The sequence below is a fragment of the Natator depressus genome, chromosome 14, assembly GCF_965152275.1.
Source record: "Natator depressus isolate rNatDep1 chromosome 14, rNatDep2.hap1, whole genome shotgun sequence".
NCBI lineage: Eukaryota > Metazoa > Chordata > Testudines > Cheloniidae > Natator > Natator depressus.
The window spans coordinates 44000259-44021183 of NC_134247.1; the positions used below are offsets into that span (position 1 = coordinate 44000259).

Consider the following 20925-nt stretch of genomic DNA (forward strand, 5'->3'; position numbering starts at 1 on the left):
AGGGAGGGGGATCCTGAGGGGCTGTGAGTGCAGCAGCTCCTCTCCCTGACTTGGGGTGTCTCCCCTGGTCTCTGCCTGGCACACACTGACTCTAGCTCCAATTGCGTCTGGGTTACAGGTTTGAAATACAAGGAGAAGCAGACTGTGTGCAGCTGGACGAAGACCTCACAGTCACCACATCAAGCTGCAGCACACCAAGAAAATGGATCTGCTGTAAACCTGATACCTCTGGGAAGTGAGGGGAGCATGCAGTGGATTCGTGAACTCAAGGGAATTGGAGACCAGCTGTGACAAAACCTTGTTCTAGTCCCCTTCATGGCCCCTCCATGCTGCAGTCTGGTTCCTTGTTTCTTACTCTGCCTCCAGGGTTTGTCCAGTCCTAGTTGTCAGTGACCCTAATGCTGCGGTTTGTGACCCTTCTCTCGGGGACACTGTCACAGTTTCAGGATAACTGCATCTCTATCCCACCTGTTAGGATATAAATATTCAGGCCTGTCTGTAAAGGCCTATACTCTAAGAATTTAGGTGTATTCCTATCACTTGGCTAGTTATAGAGGTATAAAAGAATCAAAATCACTGTCTGCCTTCTCTTACTGTGACAGTCTGAGGCCCAGTTCTTAGGCTAAGGCCTTTGGCTAAGCAACAGAGGCAGCCATAAGCTGAGAAGCGAATGGTCACATCCTCACATTTCAAACTAGTCACATTGAAAGAAGGTGCTATTGTGCTGTGCTATTGGCCAAGAGCAGGTCCTGTCTGTTTGTATAAAAATTAATGTCGTGGATGTGTTCAAACTCAGCCTTTGTGTGTCCTAAGTTCTGTCTCTGGAAAAACCCCTGTGAGCCAGTGTGTGGGAACCAAACGTTCCAGGGTGCAATCCCAACCAGAGAGAGGCTGTGTCACAGCTTGCCCTGCAGCCTGGGGTGCCTCGCAGTCCTGTGCAGAAGCTCCCAACCTGGGCCAAACAGCCTGCAGGTCTGTGTGGCTGTCCATAGCCACAGGTCCAGCAGCCTGTCAGCAAGCACCCACTCCACACTGGGTCCACCAGCCTGGGTCACTACTTGCAGGGTGACCCCTACACACTCCCAGTCCTGAATGTCCTCCCAAAACATGTTCTTCACTGTCCAGCCCTCTTCTGGACAGTCCAGATATACTTGGTCTATTGCACCTCTAAGGGCATCAACATACACAGTCTGCTACCTTAGATAGTTACGCAAACAAGTCACAGCACTGGATTAGTTGTAATTAAAGACTAAAACAAGTTTATTTACTTACAAAGAGATTTTAAGTGAGTACAAGTAATGAGGCATTAAAGTCAGGAATGGTTACAAGAACAATAAAGATAAAACGCTTTCTAAATTTAGCAAACTAGACTTGATTCAAGGTAAAAAGAACAGGCGTACTTGTGGCACCTTAGAGACTAACAAATTTATTTGAGCATAAGTTTTCGTGGGCTACAGCCCACTTCATCGGATGCATAGAATGGAACATATAGTAAGAAGATATTTATACATACAGAGAACATGAAAAGGTGGAAGTACCCATACCAACTGTAAGAGGCTAATTAAGAGGATCTATTAACAGCGGGGGAAAAAAACTTTTGAAGTGATAATCAAGATGGCCCATTTCGGACAGTTGACATGAAGGTGTGAGGATACTTAACATGGGGAAATAGATTCAATTAGTGTAATGACCGAGCCATTCCCAGTCTCTGTTCAAACCTAAGTTAATGGTATCTAGTTTGCATCTTAATTCAAGTTCAGCAGCTTCTCGTTGGAGTCTGTTTTTGAAGCTTTTCTGTTGCAAAATTGCCACCTTTAAGTCCGTCACTGAGTGATTAGAGAGGTTGAAGTGTTCTCTTAGTGGTTTTTGAATGTTATGATTCCCAATGTCAGATTTGTGTCCGTTTATTCTTTTGTATAGAGACTGTCCGGTTTGGCCAATGTACACGGCAGAGGGGCATTGCTGGCACATGATGGCATATATCACATTGGTAGATGCGCAGGTGAACGAGCCCCTGATGGCATGGCTGATGTGATTAGGTCCTATGATGGTGTCACTTGAATAGATATGTGGACAGAGTTGGCATCGGGCTTTGTTGCAAGGATAGGTTCCTGGGTTAGAGTTTTTGTTGTATGGTGTGTGGTTGCTGGTGAGAATTTGCTTCAGGTTGGGGGGCTGTCTGTAAGCAAGGACTGGCCTGTCTCCCAATATCTGTGAGAGTGAGGGCTCATCTTTCAGGATAGGTTGTAGATCTTTGATGATGCGCTGGAGAGGTTTTAGTTGGGGGCTGAAGGTGACGGCTAGTGGTGTTCTGTTGTTTTCTTTGTTGGGCCTGTCCTGTAGTAGGTGACTTCTGGGTACTCTTCTGGCTCTGTCAATCTGTTTCTTCACTTCAGCAGGTGGGTATTGTAGTTTTAAGAATGCTTGATAGAGATCTTGTAGGTGTTTGTCTGAGGGATTGGAGCATATGCGGTTGTATCTTAGAGCTTGGCTGTAGACAATGGATCGTGTGGTGTGTCCTGGATGGAAGCTGGAGGCATGTAGGTAAGTATAGTGGTCAGTAGGTTTCCGGTATAGGGTGGTGTTTATGTGACCATCGCTTATTAGCACAGTAGTGTCCAGGAAATGGACCACTTGTGTGGACTGGACCAGGCTGAGGTTGATGGTGGGATGGAAATTGTTGAAATCATGGTGGAATTCCTCAAGGGCTTCTTTTCCATGGGTCCAGATGATGAAGATGTCATCAATGTAGCACGAGTAGAGTAGGGGCGTTACGGGACGAGAGCTGAGGAAGCGTTGTTCTAAGTCAGCCATAAAAATGTTGGCATACTGTGGGGCCATGATTCAAGGTGAACTCCCTGACCACAGGTTCCCAGTAGCATTGCTGACCAAATTCTCAGGCCAGCATCTGCTCCCAAAGTCCAACGGCTCTTTCTTTTGCCCTCTTAGGTGAAAAGAGGGACAGAGAATTTGGGGTATTTTTGCCCCACACTTTTATAGTCCAGGCCCCATTTGAGATGCAGTTTCCTGAAGGACACCCCCTCAAAGCAAAGTTTATTCAAACAGTAAAGAAGGCAACATGATGTCTGGTGGTGAAAAGTTCTGTGCTGTTTCTGCTCTCCTGTTTCCTGAAATGCATATTTTCCTTGTCTCCTGTCTTCCCCCTCTTGCTGTCTGAGGACCCTGTTTACAACATACATGTAAACTGAGGGAAACCAACATTCCTTTGTTTAAGATCTGCTTGACCAGTTCTTCCTAATCAGGGCTATATGTGTTAGAACGTGTGCCACCAATATCATTTAGGGGGAATTCATAACTTTACATATAATGTTGCTACATCCATTTCCCCATGATATTGTTGACGAGCAAGTTATTAGTTTTCAAATGATGCCTTTAAAAAGTGTATTTTATATAAAGATTATTACAGTAATGTGTAGGGGGTATGAATTTTATATTATTATTTTATTATTACAATAGTGTGAATACAGCTGTGGTCACTCTTCTGTATGGAGTAGAACACAAGAGAAGCCATTCATAAATTTGACACACTGGTCCCCAAAGAGATTGCAGGGGGTTGCGATATCCCAGATTCTCAGTCCCCCTCACTGCTGGGGATCGTCTCCTCAGGGCCAGCCTGAAATTTCCCCCCTTGCTCAATTCATCCCATTGGCTCCTGTTGCTCCCTGGTGCCTTTATTGATTTGTTGCCCTTCTGGGGTTTGTCCCCTTCAGACTGGGTCATGCTCCTTGCTATATCCACAAACTGCAATATATTTATTTCTGCAGACAGCCATCCCTGCAACCCCTTGGGTGCCATAGGCTGGCTTGGACCTTGGGCCCTGGGTGTTGGGTTCTACATGGTGTTGGCACTTTCAAGCTTTGTCCACCTCCGCTATCTACAGCGAGCAATGCAGCTGTGCTGCCCTGTGAGATACGGAGTGTGGGTGTCTTCATGCAAACCCAGCCTCTGAATTTGTGCCTGGGAGCCTCCTTTCGTGAAAATGTGGCCCTAGAGACAGCTTGCAATCCCTTCATTTTATTTTTTTTTTCAGGAGGCTCCTCTTTCCCCTCCCTGCCCAAACTTTTGTGTTGCCCCTGTTCACTGACTGCCGATTTTCACATCTGCAGGCTGCACTTCAGGGACAGATTTCTTTAAGGAACTTCTTAATGTAAAATATTTTCTTACATGTCTTTTATAAAGACATTGCAGTGCTGGAATGTTAGTTTTAAACAAATGCCAATTATTGCAAATTCCACGTCTAGATATATATGGCTAATTTATTAGCAGTGTTCCAGAGAAGGGATGCAAATCTGGTGCATAAACCACTTGGCTATTGGATGGAGTTAGCTGCTGTCTCCTCCTCCAGTCCTCTTGTGAACCTAGCCTGATTTTTTTAAATTATTATTTTATTTTGCCTGAATCTATTCAGTGAAGTCAACACCAGTTTGTGAATAGTCTTGTTTGACCTAAAACTGCATTTTTTGACAAATAAACTATTCAGTGGAAAATATTCCCCCAGCTCTACTTGTGATGTCATTTCACTAGTTCTCCCTTCACCATAATCTTCCAGCCCAGACAGGACCTGAATTTCAAATGCAAGAAAAGCCTTTTGTGCCGTCTTTATCCATGTTATAAAAGCAGGGGAGAGGGGGAAGGGCACAAGCCCAATTTTCCCCTTTGAAGCTCACCTTCAATATTCATCATTCATGGGGCAGACTGAAACTACAGAAGATTTCTCATTCACACATAGAAAATACAGTTAATTAATGTCACTGTCTATATCGGGAGAGCATATTTTTCACAAATCCATTTAGATACAATCGTGCAGGTTTCAAAATAAATTTCATCTGGTTTTATCACCCCACAGCTGTTCCCTTCAGCAGGATCCTGTACACTGAATCTGGAAAACAAAATAAATAAATAATCGCTGTTTAGAATTTTTGAACAAGAGAATGAGGCAAAGTTGCTAAAAATGACACCTCGAATTTCTTCCTTAAGCACTAAATTGTTCCTATAGAGCCCTAGTTGATAAAACACTTCCTAGCTCACAATCCTGTAGTAGCAGCTGGTTGGCCTTGGTCTATTTCTGGAAAACACTTGTCCATATTACAAAACCCAGCCCTCAGCATTAGCCCAACTACTGATGGAAGCCATTGAATGAGGCTCAGGACTCATCTCTCTGTGCAGAGGACTGTGCCTAGCACTTAATATCCATTGCGCCCAAACATAGCCTCTGCTGACACCAGTTCTGGAAAGCAACAACCCTGTGCCCCCTGCTGCACATCTTACATGGACTCATGGGATAAAAACACGCACAGTGTTTGATTGAACAGGGAGCCGTCCACCCAAGTCCAGTTCCTCGAGGAGGATGTAACAGTGAGTCCAAGCCAGATCTGGTTTGTGCCTTTGGAAGTATTTCGAATGAACATCTGTAAATGACATGGAAAAATGAAGTGACGGGGGGAGGAGGGGTTAGTGGTTTAGGTGCTAGCTAGAGACTCTGGGAACTGGGTTCAATTCCCCAGACTCTCTGCATGACCATGGGCCAGTTATTTAGTTTCTGTCCTGACTGGGGCAGAATTCAGGCCTTGGTACAGTCTTTGTGGTGTCTGGGGGTCATGCTATCAGTGAGGTGTCTGCTGCTGGGTGGCAGGGCACAGGTTATGTACTGTTGCTGGCCTTAACTTTTCATTTCCTTGCTTTTTAGCTTATGTAGGTATGTATAGAGCAGGGGTGGCCAAACAGTGGCTCATGAACCACATGCATCTTTTTACAGTTAAACTGTGGCTTGTGGAGCACCCCCATGTGCTCCCCATTCTCTGCCTACCAGACTGGGGGGCAGGGGGAGGAGAGTCAGGACTTCTGCCCTGCAGCAGGGTGGTGGGGCTAGGAGGGGCTTCTGCTACAGATGACTGGTGCCTGCTGAGAGTGGGGGGCACAATTGAAAGGTTCCCTCTCCCAACAGCTTGAGTCAAATCCCCACAGGCACACCCCCGCCCCTTACCCTCAGTGCCCCCACCCTGCTGCTCCCAGGGTTAGCTCCATGTGGAGGGGCAACACCAAACCGCTGGGAGCTGCAGTGAGGAGCCACTGCTTTAGCTCCATGGGGAGAGGTAGCTCCCAGCTGTCTGCTGCTGCCTCTCCCCACAGCCACAGCTCCCAGTGCAGGGAAAGGGGCTGGCAGCACCATGTGACTGGGTGGGGACAGCAAGCCCTGGGAAAAATCTGGGGGGGCATGTGCCCCCTCACACGTCACCTCTGGCTTCCTGTCCAGCGGGGAGGTGGTGGGGCTTGAGTCTGTAGCCCTGCAGTGTGCGCCTCCTGGGGCTCGGGGTTTCAGCAGAAGCAGGGCTGAAGCCCCAAGCCTGGACAGGTGCCTCCTGTGGGGCTGAAGCCTTGAGACCCCCCCATCCCCACAGGCTTGAAGCCACGAGCCTTGTCAGTTGCCCCCTTCGGGGCTGAAGCCCTGAGACCCCCCTCCTTGCAGGGATGAAGCTCCGAGTCCCGGCAGGAGCACCCCGGCTTTTGAACTTCCGAAGATTGTTGTATGCAGCTCGGAGGGTCGGTAAGTTTGGCCACCCCAATATAAAGCAACACTGACAGACACACAACACATTGGTTTTGTGTATTAATTATTACTAGTGATGCTCATATCCCCAGGACAAGTTTTATTTACCATCTCATCCTGGTCCCGGATCACCAGCAGCCGAGAGCTCCTCCTTGAACAGTCATCGCGACTCTTGTTCCAGGAAGTTTTTTCTTTAGACACCCAGTAGCACTTGTCCCTGTGCAGCAGCCAGTTTGGGGGGCAGAGCCTACACCTTGATCCCTCTGGAGGGGGAAATGGAAACACTTAATGGAGCTGAAGGTTCTGAACTGCATTACATTCATGGACAGGCCTTCAGCCTCACCATTTCCAAGAGAGCTATTGCCTTGGTTTTGCTTGAGGACAGGGCCAATAGTCAACTAGCAGCAGGTGCTGCAGGCCAGGAGGGGTATTGGTGAAGCTGTGAGTACCTCAGTGCCAAATAGCACAGGCTAACATAGGTCAGGCTCAACTGGAATCCTCCTTCACTCCCTCCCCTTTAGTGTAGTGTTCCTGTGCACTGCTTAACAGCTATTACGTTTCCCCTTAGAGATGGCTGCATGCCAGTTGGGGTAGTAGATAATACTACATATAAAAGAGTTAAAAGAATTTTATTTAGGTTGCAAAGTCAGAGCTGGGAATACTACATTCATGGTTGCCCATGCAGCTGTAATTCAGCCTGTGTGAGTTCTGTACACTGAATGCTTGGGGATCCATAATGTACGTGGGAACAAAATAGGGCTGTGCACTGAATGAGGCAGCAGCCCTGAGGAAAAAATAGTAGGAAATCATAAAATAAAGAGCGTATCATAATGCAAACACAAATGGGGGCTGAATTAAGGTTGCATGAGTAATTGTAAATCTGGCATTTCCGAACTTTCGAGAGCTTGGCTTTGTAACCTTCCTGTGCTCTTAATGCAGTATTGCGTTTAATGTCCTAGTTTTTTAAAAATATAAACAACAATTCTATTACATGCAACTGGAACAACTTCCCCAGCCTGAATCAGCAGCAGGGTTTGGACCCTGGATCTTCAGTACCACACCACACTGCTACCACTCAATGCTAGCTGGTAACAGGGAAAGTCTGTTATTATCCTCAGGGGAGGAGGCAGGAAATGGGCCTGGGTGGTCAATGGGAGCACAGCCAGCTCTCTCCCCCTCCCCAGGAGGAGCTTCTGCTCCATGTGGTGTTCCTAGGAGGAGAGTTCCTGGGGTCATGTGCTGGATCAGGGGGAGCCTGGCCCAGCTCTCACCCCCTCCCCACATCCATTTCCATCTGCTGTGGTAGCTCCCCGTGCAGGGTGTGCTGCTGTGGCAGGTGAGCCCAGCACTTTTGACTTTTCATGCTGTTATTTTGTCACTTTTCCTGAGCATCACAAAGAAGGAGGGAAATGGCGACTCTTCCGAAGTTCACATCTCAGCAAAACCTGGATGAAATTTCATGAGCCAAAGAAAACATTTCTCCAGCCTGAGAGCTCCCCTCACCCCATATTTCAAAGGCATGTTTCGAACAATGGCAGCGTGAGAGCTTCTCAAAGATAAGACAAGACCCTTTTATAACGGAAGCATTAGGGAAGGTAACCAGGAGTCACTACCAGCTACCCTATATGTCGTTCGTAAAGCAACACGATATTTATTGCACTTACTGAAGTGGTTTGCGTTCTGCCCTTAGGGTTACCCTAACTGACCACTAGATGTCACTGCAATGCAGGAAGCTGCGGAGAGAGAAGGCGCTCAGGTTACCTGCTGAGTTGTCGTGAGATGATTCACACGCAAATTGTTTCAAGTGGAAATGGAAATCTTTTAGGCCCGTGCTGCAGTTGGATTGATGGATGATGCTCTCCCCGGTCCTGTTGTTCTCCCGTGAATTCAGACATCCTTTGAGCTGAGAAACTTCATAAGAGCATGAGCATGAGCGGCAACTACTACTTAAAAAGAACAGGAGGACTTGTGGCACCTTAGAGACTAACCCATTTATTTGAGCATAAGCTTTCGCGAGCTGCAGCTCACTTCATCCGATGAAGTGAGCTGTAGCTCGCGAAAGCTTATGCTCAAATAAATGGGTTAGTCTCTAAGATGCCACAAGTCCTCATTTTCTTTTTGCGAATACAGACTAACGCGGCCGTTACTCTGAAACTACTACTTAGGGATTAGCAAACTGAGAATGAGGCTGTGTGTAATAAACCGTTACATACTGTCGCTATCAAATTCAGAACTGGGCTAAAGAGATAGAACACAGAGAAAGAGAAAATTGCATTTATTACACATTGTAAGGTGTCTTCCACTTTTCCCTGTGCACACTGAACAGTGAAGTTGTGAGAGCTGGATCACAGGGGGCTCAACCTTGTTTATGGAATATTGTTCCCTTTGTGGTGATAATGAAGTGTCCAGGATATTATTCACAAGAACGTTGGAATCAGAAATATGGGGGGAGAGGAAATTTCAGGGTGCTGCATTTTGCACAAATTAATTTTGAACTGCTTACCCCAAACGCCCATCGCTATCACAGCTCCCAGCAGGATGAGGATCCCAGCTGCTCCAAGCCCTACAGCAAGTCGATGGCAGTGGGGACACTGAGTGTGATCTGGAAAAGAGTCAGGTTTTAGTGAAATATCTTCAGCATATAGTGCAAGAAATAATAATGGCCACCTGCTGTCCTGTGGAACCCGTGCAGCATCCTTAAATGGGCATTTGTGTTCCTCCTCACATAATACTGTGCCCGGAATAGTTTTAAACCTGTCAGTTAAGGGCCACGTCACCCTTAGGGCACCCCTGTGACGAAACAGAGCAAAATACTGCAAAGGTGAAGACAATACTAACAAATCCCTACTGTCAATTATTTAACAACACGGTTCTATCCCACTTACAATGGTGCATATTTGACCATGTTATAGGGCAAGTCTTTGCATCAGCCCCCTCAGGCCTTGTGTTGACCCGGACAGTGGTTCTTAACCTTTCTGGGGTCAGGACACATTTGTAAATCTCAATGGCCAGTCACGACCCAGTAAATAGCATTAGTGCAAAAAACACCTGCCTTACTAAATATCTTACCCACGACATATAATGTACACATTAGTGTACCACGTACTAAATAGTAAACCATACATACCAGAGCAGCAGTGTCTGCGGCTCCTGTCCCGTGGGGCTGGCTCCCCACTCTGGGTGTTGTGATTTCCAGGGTCACAGTGCTGCTCAGGTTTGGCCTGGCTTCCCTGATGGGGGGCAGCTGGGCCAAATTTGTGTGAGTGGCATTGTGACCCGGCGCACGGGTTCATACTGTCACTGCCTGGTCAGCCCCGTCATCATGACTGAGGTAAGGGAGGGGCCAAGCCTGAGTGGCGCTGAGCTCCTGTGCAGCAGGTCACAACGCCCAGAGCAGCTCGCTGAGCCCACCCAGCCTTGTAGACTGGAGCTGCAGGATCCACAGCTGCGGGGTGAATGCAGGGTGCACTCTGAAACCCAAGTCCTTCCCCCCTTTCTGCAACGGAGTTACCTGTGTTCAGTCTGTTATGCCTCTGTTCAAGGACAGCCAGGTGTTTGTAAATAAACATGTTCCACTAAGAAAATAGCTTGAGACCTGGTCACTAATTTCACCTCCAATGGGAAACTGACCTGCCAGGCCCAAAGTCTGCTAACGCTTGGAAAAACGGCAACAATATCAAGGAAGTCAGAATCACTGGATCTATACCAAATAGTTGCACATTTTCATAGTGACGTAGAACAGCTGAATATAACCAGAGGGTCACACACTTTGTAGCATCTGTTGGCTGAGCTCATTGTACATGCCAGGAGCTCCTTCCATCCCTCCATTCCCCCCACAAGCTCCCTGGGCGCCCCCTTCCACCTCCCTGTATTGCAGGGATTCCCTGCAACTCCCTCAATCGCCCCCTGCCAGGAGATCTGTGACCTCCATTCCCCCATCTCCCATACCAGTGTCCCCTTTTCTTTCCCCCATGCTGTCCTTCTCCCACACCAGGGTCCCCCATTTCTCCCCATGTCAGCAGTTCTGTGTTCCCCTCATTCCTCCCTCCTCCCCATTCCAGGTCCCCCATTCTCCCCTCAAGACAGGGATGCTGTGTGCACCCGCATGCCCCCTTCCTCCCACTTCCATCCATGCCAGGGGCTCTCTCCTCCTTCCATTTCCCCCTTTCTCCACTCATGTTCCCCCAATCTCCCACTCCCACCAGGGGTTCTGTGTGCACCCCCTTTCCCTCTCCTCCCAGACCAGGAACCCCCATTTCCCTCCATGTAGGAGTCTACATGTGCCCCCATTTCACCCCTTTCCCCTCATGCCCCACTTTCCCACATTCTCCCCTCTATGGCAGGGGCTCGGTCTGCACCCCGTTTCCCCCTGTGCCCCATACAAAAGTCTCCCATTTTCCTCCCAGGCCAGAAGCTGTGTGCACACCTCCTTCCCCCATGCCCCTCCATTGTCCCCTTCACACTCCCCTCCAACCATCATTATGTCTCTTCTGTCTAGGGTTGTCAAAATTGTATTTCAAAAATAAGGGACTGTTTTCTTAGCACCCCCGCCCCACCCCTGCTCCCAATATTATCATTATTATTAATAAATAACAACGATAATCGGCACTCAACCGCATTCACCAGGGGTATTTCTTGCTGCTTTTTTACAGCACTCAGCAACTCCTGATCTTGTACAGAGATGAAAAAATAAGGGCTGTCCCTTGTCATAAGGCCATGTTGGCAACCCCTTCTGTCTGTCTGGGACATGAGTCATGCAGAGCATCAGCATACTGAATTCTATTGGGAGGATGGGCAGAATTTAGGGGTATTATGCTGAGAGGTGTTAATGGCTGCCATCAACCAGTTCTTTGATCTATAGACAATTGCAAAAATGCCAGAGGCTGTGGCTGTGCTAAAGAGATGACCATGTCCCGCATTTTTCCCCTTCACCCCCCATATGGTTTATCGATTTTGCCCAAACGTAATAGGGTTCTGCACACTGATGTCTAGCCATTCCCTGAACTATTAGAATTGATTGGCTGTGGCTGTGGTGCTGAGAGTTTGCCAGCTCAGGGCACAACCTCGAAGAGTGTTAATTTACTGTGTGTAAGTAACAAGAGAATGTTAATTGTGTTCATAAACATAGGCCCATTCACTTGTGTTAGTAAGAATCAAGAGTAGATACTAATTGCATTTGTCTGTAGTTACCTCCCTCCTGTTAGATGTAACCAAATTTAAGCTTGTAGTTGCTAAATCTTTTTCATGTCTCTTTACATTATGTATGTGTCCTGTGCTCAATCAACCTTAAGATCAAAGATGTGTGTATACTGCATGAAACTAATAATAGGTTTCAGAGTAACAGCCGTGTTAGTCTGTATTCGCAAAAAGAAAAGGAGGGCTTGTGGCACCTTAGAGACTAACCAGTTTATTTGAGCATAAGCTTTCGTGAGCTACAGTTAATAATGTAATAATGTTACCTGTATGGTCTTCAATAGGTCTTCTTCTACCTGTCCCTGTTGCAATGGCTGGCCAGCAATTACATTATGTAAATCAACGTAACGGGATTATTTGTGCATGCAAGGAAAAAGCAAGGGTCCTTGGTTTAACAATGAAGAGAGCGATAAATGTTGGACCTTGGGCATGGCCCTGTTATCTCTGATCTGCTGAGGCTATGTTTATGCTGGCAATTGAGTGACAAAACTTTTGTCGTTCAGAGGTGCTAAATCATCCCCCTTTCTCCCTCCCCCCTCTCCCCCGGCCCCAAAGACAAAAGTTTTGCTGCGGCAAGTGTCAGTGTGAACTGCGCTCTCTTGCCAGCAACGTGAATGCTGCTCGTTGGGGGTGGAAGCACAGCGGCTACACTGCCCGACTTTCGCTAAAAGCTGTGTAGTGTAGACAAAGCCTCAGCTCTGGCACAGGGAGAGCTTAAGCCATTGAACTGAGATCCCCAGTGGGATGCCCTGAAAGATTCCTGAAAGGCCTCAAAGAGACTGACAGAGGGTTAGCTGACATTATACCTCTGCTAACAACTGGACTCATACATTCTGATGCAACAGTAATATATCTTGTCTGCTTTAACTTTTACCAGCTCTCTTTTCTTTTTTTATTAATAAATCTTTAGTTAGTTTACTAAGGATTGGCTACCAGCACTGTATTTTGGCAAGATCTTGAGCAGCCTGTTACCTAGGGTAAGTGACTGATCCTCTGGGATTGGAAAAACCCAATGTATGTGATTTTTGATTTTAATAACCTTTTATCATAAAGTCCAGTTTGCCTGAGTGGTAAACAGGGACTGTAGAGCCTAAAGGGACTGTCTGTGGCTTCATGATAACTCGTATAGTATTCTGGAAGCACATATTTGTTATTGGCTGGTGAAATCTTATGATAGAATAGGGTGACCAGATGGCAAGGGTGAAAAATCGGGACAGGAAGTGGGGGGTAATTGGTGCATATAGAAGACAAAGCCCAGAATATCGGTACTGTCCCTATAAAACTGGGACATCTGGTCACCCTATGATAGACTATACCACCAGTCTGGGGTACTTGCCCTGTATTTTGGCAGTCTCACCTGAGATTGGCCCTCTCAGCTGTGTCCCTTACCAGGCAGCGTGACAGTGGCACTCTACAGTTATTGTGTTACAGACAGACAGACAGACAGAGAAATGCCATCCAGTTGAGTGTAAGGCCTTGCAAGTTTGGCCAATTACAGTACAACATTAATATGTTCCATATGCCCAATGTAACAGCATAGTTGGGATATTAATATTTATTTAGCAACTGCAGTGTTAGTAGAATAAAAATAGAGGCTGACAAGATAATCATCGAAAATTTTCTCACATATATCCGTAAGCTCATGTACCTATAGAAGTTACACTCCAAAGACATCTGTTTTGTAAAATAACTTGTATAGTTACATTTCAAATACACCCAGCCATTTTCAAGGGAATCCTTTAAGAAAAAAGTGTCCATCCTTTATGTTAAAATTTAATTCATGATTTCTAGTTTCCTCGTTATTTTAGCAATACTGATGCATATTCACTGCCCACCCCCAATCTCCTCTCATCCTTACCACGGGTTCCCTCCTGCCTGTTCTAAGTCACAACTTCCCAAACTTTGACTGATCCACAAATACCGAGTCTTATAGCTTATCTCTGCACTCAGGAAATGTGAACACCTCGTCCCTAGCCTTGCAAATGTCCCTGGCATCCTGACCATTTCAGAATCCAGGAGAAGATATCCCTTTGTGCCTTCATCATTTCCCCTGGACCAGGCTTTCCGCATTTCCTCCTTTTCTCCAGCCCCATTTTCTGTATTTCTCAGATACTAGACTTTATTCTTGTCTGCACAGACACTAGTAGGCTTGTCCCGCTCCACACTTTGCCCATCAAGTGGCACAAGCTCCACAACCCTCTGCACTGAATTGGCTGCCGAACTATTGTCAAATCCCATCATTCCTCCTTGGACTGTGAGACTCCCATACCTCTCCTAATAGAACAATGAAGTCCTGTCAGATCCCTTCTGCCCAGTCATTCCTCTCAAGACTCACCAAAATGTACTGGTCTTTACCATTTGCCTTGCCCTACTATAGTATATATTGTAACTGCAATAGTTCATTTGCATCCTCCAAACAGGTTTATGAAATATATGATTTATTTGTATTGTGGTAGCACCCAAAGGTTCCAGTCTGGAGCAGTAACCTATACGCTAACTAAGGCCAGATCTGCACTCGGAAATTGGGTTGGTATAACAATGTCACTCAGGGGTGTGAAAAATCCACACCTCGAGTGATGCAGTTACACCAGCCTAACCCCCAGTATAGACAGTGCTGTGTTGATGGCAGGGCTTTCTGCCGTTGACGTAGCTACTGCCTCTCGGGGAGGTGGAGCACGTACACCGATGGGAGAGGCCCTCCCGTCAGCGTAGGTAGCATCCTCACCGAAGTGCTACATTGGCAATGTGGCAGCGAGGCAGCTGCACCACTGCAGCGTTTTAAGCATAGACCTGCCCTAAGAGACTGTATCATAATCTCCTCATGCCAGGGACGCTCTCACTGAGTACAGAACACAATGGGAGAGAGGCTGAGCAGAACAATAATAAGATCAGACATTACAGAGATTAGCTGTGTGCACAGTTTGATGGTGAATTTAATTGTATAATTATGTTAGGATACCTGGAGACTTGGGTAAAAATCTTTGTTATTTTAAATCTAAATAAATAAAGTAATTTGAAATTTGTTTCCTCCTTTGGTAAAGTTAAATCAGTTACTCCAAACTATCACTCAACTTAGGCATCATTGATTGCCTGATTTTTCTGTAGGTATCATAGCAGAGATAGGGCTTGAGGAATTTGAAGGAAAAGACGGTCATCAAAATATAATAGCATGGCCCTTGTATTTGTATGTAGAGCCTGTCACTGACTATGACATTTTCTGAGACAGTTTGTATTAACTCTGAAGTAAAGTGCACCACAGGGCATTAAAGAAATTCAGTATCCAGCTCCAGGAGTGGTAAAGGATTCAGGTTAGCTAAGTCCTGCCAGATACATGGTGCATAGAACACATAGACCTGTCCTTTGTTGCTAGAAAATCAGTGTCTAAACTACCTGACTCTGCTTCGAGTTACCTATGTGGGGTAACTATTGTGAGCTCCCTGTTGCACCTTTAATATAGTTGGTGGGTTGCTGGTGATGCCAGGGGTTCGGCTGATCACCATTTTGGAGGCTGGAAGGGATATTTGCCATATGGCAGAATTGGCAAATTGCCATGTGGGTTTTTTCCACCTTCCATTCAGCATCAAGGTGGTCTGGGTTTAGATTATAATTGTTGCAACTTTGACAGGTTCCCATGTGGCTGGTAGATTAGAAAGGGTTTGTTTACAGGTTCCTGTAACCCAGTGGTCTGCCTGGGCCATGGTCCTGAGCACAGTATTAATTGGTGCAGGGGTTTGTCTATGCTTTGAGCTGGGGGAGCAGTTCCCCGTGCTAACTCTGATTGAGCGAGTGCCCTAAAAATCGCACGTAGCTGCAGCAGCAGCAACGTGACTAGTAGGAGGGTGTTAGCCACTCTGAGTAGGTGCCTGTGGTCTCGGCTGGGTTCGTACTGATGTACTCAGGGTGGTGAGCCCGTCCTGCTGCTCGAGCTTCACACACTCTCTTTTAAAATACACTCTAGTTTTAGCACACTAGCTAGATCAGAACTAGTGCGGGGTTTGTCTCCTCAAGCTGGGTATCTCACCCCAGCTCGAACTGTGCACATACCCTATGTCTCATGCAGCTTGTGGCTCACCTCATCTTGTCTCTCCTATCTCTAGGGAGGAAGGGTTGGGACTCTGGCTTACCAGTCAGGGTGAGGGTGGAGAGGGGGCATGACTTTCACATTTACCCTCTAGTCTGTAGTACACCAAGGCCATTCGTGCCAACTGGAGAGCCGCACTGGAACAACCTTTCTGGGTAGTTTGGGTAGTTACCCTAGTTAGGTAATAGTTTTAAATAAAGTTCCAGCCTCCACATTTAACCATATAATGGTGTCTATGTCTCATTGTCTTTATGTCCACATTAACGTCTAATTGTACTTTGTCAAGTGGCTGAATTTTTAATTGCAATTTAAAAGTAAAGCAGGCAGTCTGAGCTTAGTACACGTGGAGCACTGACAGGAGAAGAGATGTTCCCTAACCTGATCACCAAATAGCCCCCTTCTTCCTCAGCAACACTCACAATTTCCTGCTGCGTCACATACCATACAGCTGTTTCAGGATGCCCTCCCACATCTCAACGCTACTGTTGGCAACCCCTTGGAGGCCTCCCCCGCCCTTCTGTAAGGGGAGAAATTGGATTGTATCTGTACCCTGACCCATCAGCTCCCCTTCTGACCCAATGTAGGGAGCCTGTCAAGCTATCAGGACAGGTAAGGCAAGGAAGGTCCTGCATTAGGGTACAGGGACCTCTCCAATATTATGGTAGAAAAACATTACACAAGTAAGGATTGTGTGACAGTCGAATGTGCCAGGTTCTTTTTGTAAGAGGCAGTCCTGTGAATCCTCTGCTGAAAACCCTCTGCCACAATAACGCTATGTCTGAAACACTGTGTCGTCTTAACTCCTAAAATCCTCTGTGGGAACAACTCCTATGCCGGTAACAGAGTGTCTTCTGAACTTTTGTGCCAAAAAGCATTACATGATCAGCATCAGACTCCAGGGTTCTCTTTTTGTCTTTAACACCCACTATTTGAAGAAAACATTGAGCTCAGAAGTAGATATTTATAATTGTTATTGTATTAATTCAATTGCCATGTGGAAAATAATTTGCAAGGCAAAAACACAAAACAAACAGTTCAAAAAGTCAGATTTGTTGCCAAAGAGCTCTGAAAAAAGGTAATATACCTCATTAATTTTATTTTTTTTCCGATAATTGGAGGTGGTATAAACACAGATTAATCACAGAAATGTAGGGATGGAAGGGACCTTAACAAATCTTCTAGCCTATCAGCTGTGCTGAGGCAGGATTAAGTATATCAGGTCCTAGCCCATCCCTGACCGGTGTCTGGAAGAACACTAAGCCAAACCACATGCCAGAACTTTCAGAACAGACAAACTGCATCCAGACGTGACATTAGTGTGTAGCAAGCTGGTGCTCTGTAGAGTCACACCCTAGTTTAACGCACACAAGGGCTTGTAAAGTTCCCAAGTGGACAAGCTCGTACATAGGACACTCCTGTTCATACAAACCCGAATGACATTAGCCTGTTTTTGCAGCAGTATCACACTGTTGACTCATATTCAATGTGTGATCCACTATAACTACCAAATCCTTTTCTGCAGTACTAGTGCCTAGCCAGCTATTCGCCATTTTGGAGGTATGCATTTGATTTTTCCTTCCTAAGTGTAGTACTTTGCACATCTTTATTGAATTTCATCTTCTTGATTTCAGACCAATTCTCCATTTATCAAGGTCATTTTCAATTCTAAACCCGTCCTTTAAAATGCTTGCACCACTCCTAGCTAGAAACTGTCATTCACAAATTTTACTAGTCTAGTCTCCACTCCATCATCTAAGTCATTAATGAAAATATTGAATTGTATTGGACACAGAAAAGTCACCCATGGAATTCCACTTGATACGATCTCCCAGTTTGACAGTGAAGCATTGTTAACTACTCTCTGAGTATGGTCTTTGAACCAGTTGTACACTCATTTTTTTAGTAAATTCATCTAAGCCACATTTCCCTTGTTTGCTTATGAGGCTATCATGGACGACTGTGTCAAAAGCCTTGCTAAAATCCAGATATATCGTGTCTACTGCTTCCCTCCAGCCACTAGGCCAGTTACCTTGTCAAAAAAGGAAGTTAGATTGGTTTTGTATGATTTGTGCTTGACATTCCATGTTGCTACTAATTATCACCTTATTCTCCTCTAGATCTGAACAAATTGATTGTTTGATAATTTGTTCCAGTATCTTTCCAGGTATCAAAGTTAGACTGACCGGTCTATAATTTCCTGGATCTTCCTTTTTCCTCTTTTTGAAGATAAGTACTGTGTTTTTCTTTCTCCAGTCCCCTGGGTCCTCACCCTCCTCCGTGAGTTCTCAAAACCAATTAATGCTTCTGATATTGCTTTGGTTATTTCCTTAAATTCTCTATTGTGAATTTAATCAGGCCCTGCTGACTTGAATGCATCTATCTTATCTAAACATTCCTTAAGCTGTTCTTCCCATATTCTAGCCCAAGATCCTTCCCCCTTGTTGTTAATATTGTGTTACGTATCTGCTCTAAATTAATCTTTTTAGTGAAGACTGAAGCAAAAAGGGCATGAAACACCTCAACTTTCTCTGTGTCATCCTTTATTTGCTCTCTTTTCCTGTTAAGTAATGGACCTACATTTGTCAAACTAACAGGTCAAATTCAAATATCAGTTTTAATTTGTGTTTTGTTCATTGCCACTTTGAAATAATTTCTTAAAACTAAAGGCTTAATACTCCTATTAAAAGGCTAATTGCCAAAGTCTTACTGGGTTATCACTCCACCGTACTACCCTGAAAAGAGATATTTAACATCTACACTATTTATCAGTTCTAAAAGAGCATCATCAAGATTTTAAAGTTTCAAATAATACTAATTTTCTGGCAAATCCTTTAAAAATTGCTCTATAATTTTTATGCTTGCATTTTGCATCCTTTGAAGTCAAGGATTCTTAGCTTCACTGGGGCATAAACAGGTTTCAGGGCGTCGTGACCACACTCACTTTCTTTTTGGATACATGGATGGGTGCCCTAAAACTTGTAGTAATATGGAATCACAGTATGGAAAAGCTTGAGAACTCCTGCCTTAAATTAACATTTAGCTCAGTTTCTTATTTCTTCATTATTCTGATATTCATTTTCCCTCTCTCCTTTCATCCTTGCTACTATGTTCCTCCTTGAGAGTCTCCTTTAAGTTACAGCTTTTCAAAATTAATTTGGTATGAAACATGTCCACTCCTGTTCTGCACTCAGAGATAGAAGGGAAGGTGGGAATATGTTCTCATTTCAGAATCCTGTGCAAAATCCCATGGTTGCTTGTAATTTTCTCTATTAGCCAAATTTCCCCTTTTCTCCAGCCCCAGGTCCTAACCTCCTCAAATAAACATTGGGTCTTTAACCAGAGGCCAGTAAATCCTTTTCTTCACTCTGCACTTATTAGTGACACAGGCTCCATGACACAGTGTACCTAAATATCTCCCCACCTCTTTTCTTCTAATCCTCTCTAATGAGACAATGAAATCCTTCCTGTTCCTGGAGCCTCCCAGGTTCCTTCTGCTCTGTTCACTCTTCCCAAGACTTGACTAATGCCCTGCTCCTTACCCCTCTGACTTATCCCACTATAGTAAATTGTAGATTCACTAGTTTACTTCAATCCTCCAAATATGTATGAAAGATGGCATACGATAACGTATTGTATTGCCCTTGTAATTGTATATATATATAGGCTGCCAGCAGCTACTCTTGTAGTGATGTGGCTGTTTTAATACTGACATAATGCTTGCTATAATAATGCTTTAAAGAAATTCCGTATCCAGTTCTGACAATAGTAGGGGATTTCACATTCTCAGAAGTCCCACTCTGTGAACATAGCATATAGAGCTGCTCCTTGGTTCTAAAGACCTTCTTTCTAAGCTATCTGTGCTGCAATTCAAATAATAAAAAAGTACATTAGGATTCCATTTTTCTAATTGAAAAGAGAGATCATACTAGTACAAAGCTAAGAAATTAAAGACTTACTGAGGTGCCGAGCTGGATGCAATGGTTTGGAAGAGGCTTTCAAAATGTTTAAATCAGCATAAACTATTTCACCTGCCATGATGAGCGCAGAGGAGGGAGAGCACGTACAGAAGAGGATGGAGTCTAAGAGCAGCCTCATTTATATATGAGCTAATGTATCCAAAATCAGGAAGTGTCTGTCATCTTTTTGAAGCTTTTTTACTTCCTTTTCCCCTGGTGATTTGAGAAGTCCAGGCACCCAGGCTAATAAATTAATGCCTATGTGCTAGCAACCAGTCTGAGTTATTCTTGAAAACACTCAGGACAGGAGAGCTGTTCTGCACTAGGGTGTTTAAGATTTCAAAAGCACAATTATTTTTCAGTAGTACAAGTAAGCTGAGTCCTGATGCATTTAGCATGGCAGCTCTGAAAATTCACATGGCAAGAAAGTCTTGTGAAAGCATAAAAGAGGGAAATAGTCAATTGGCATTTCCCTAACCTTTCAGTGGAGCAGCCATCTTTAATATATGCCTTTCACTCTAGTTCTCTCTCTGTTGTTGCCACTCAACTCTTGTGTGAGTGAAAAACTCTTTTTCATGTGGTGGCTGAACTGCCTTCTCCAGGGAAAGGGGGCTCTGCTGGATCAGGACCTGAACGCAGGAGTTGTGGTGCCACCTCAGCTCCCACTGAAGCCAATGGGAGGCCAGGGAACTCAGCACCTCTCAGGATAGGACTCCATGTCTGAGGACCAATAATGCCAGAGTCGGTTCAATAGACTGCAGTACTGCCAGCCCCAAACATTCAAAAATCATGAGTCAGGCTCACCAAAAATCATTAGATTGGCTTTAAAATCATGAGATTACGTAAAAATAATAGTTGATGTTCTTTATTTGCCTTCTGCTTTTTCAGCCCTTAGCTTCAAAACATGACCCCAGTGCACCCTTTCTCCACAGCCATGAGGGCTAGAAACTTTTTCTTTAGGCATGAAGGCTGAAATCATCACATCTCCACTTGACTCCAGGAGCTGGGGCTTTAAGGAAAACAATAATTATCATGAGATGCGTGACAAAATCATGGGAGTTGGCAGCACTGAGACTGGTTCAATAAAATTCGTGCCCACAAAAAGTAAAACTGTTAGGTTTGCATTC

General features: G+C 45.1%; 2 protein-coding genes and 1 pseudogene across 2 annotated transcripts; 1 reads left to right on the forward strand and 2 right to left on the reverse strand.

Moving 5' to 3' along the window:
- Positions 1 to 291, forward strand: part of LOC141998028 (killer cell lectin-like receptor subfamily B member 1B allele B) — a 51538-nt pseudogene extending 51247 nt beyond the window's left edge.
- Positions 292 to 1176: 885 nt separating this feature from the next.
- LOC141998066 (uncharacterized) lies at positions 1177 to 4768 on the reverse strand. The gene is made up of 3 exons (XM_074970704.1): positions 4689 to 4768; positions 1813 to 3183; positions 1177 to 1197 (listed from the first exon to the last, which is right to left on the reverse strand). Exons 2-3 carry the CDS (start codon positions 2839 to 2841, stop codon positions 1177 to 1179), a joined length of 1050 nt encoding a protein of 349 aa, XP_074826805.1. The 5' UTR covers positions 2842 to 3183; positions 4689 to 4768.
- LOC141998632 (killer cell lectin-like receptor subfamily B member 1B allele C) lies at positions 4369 to 19937 on the reverse strand. The gene is made up of 6 exons (XM_074971483.1): positions 19799 to 19937; positions 9072 to 9170; positions 8330 to 8479; positions 6677 to 6831; positions 5317 to 5429; positions 4369 to 4900 (listed from the first exon to the last, which is right to left on the reverse strand). The coding sequence occupies exons 1-6, from the start codon at positions 19935 to 19937 to the stop codon at positions 4777 to 4779; spliced, it is 780 nt and encodes a 259-aa protein (XP_074827584.1). The 3' UTR covers positions 4369 to 4776.
- Between the last annotated feature and the right edge of the window lie 988 nt (positions 19938 to 20925).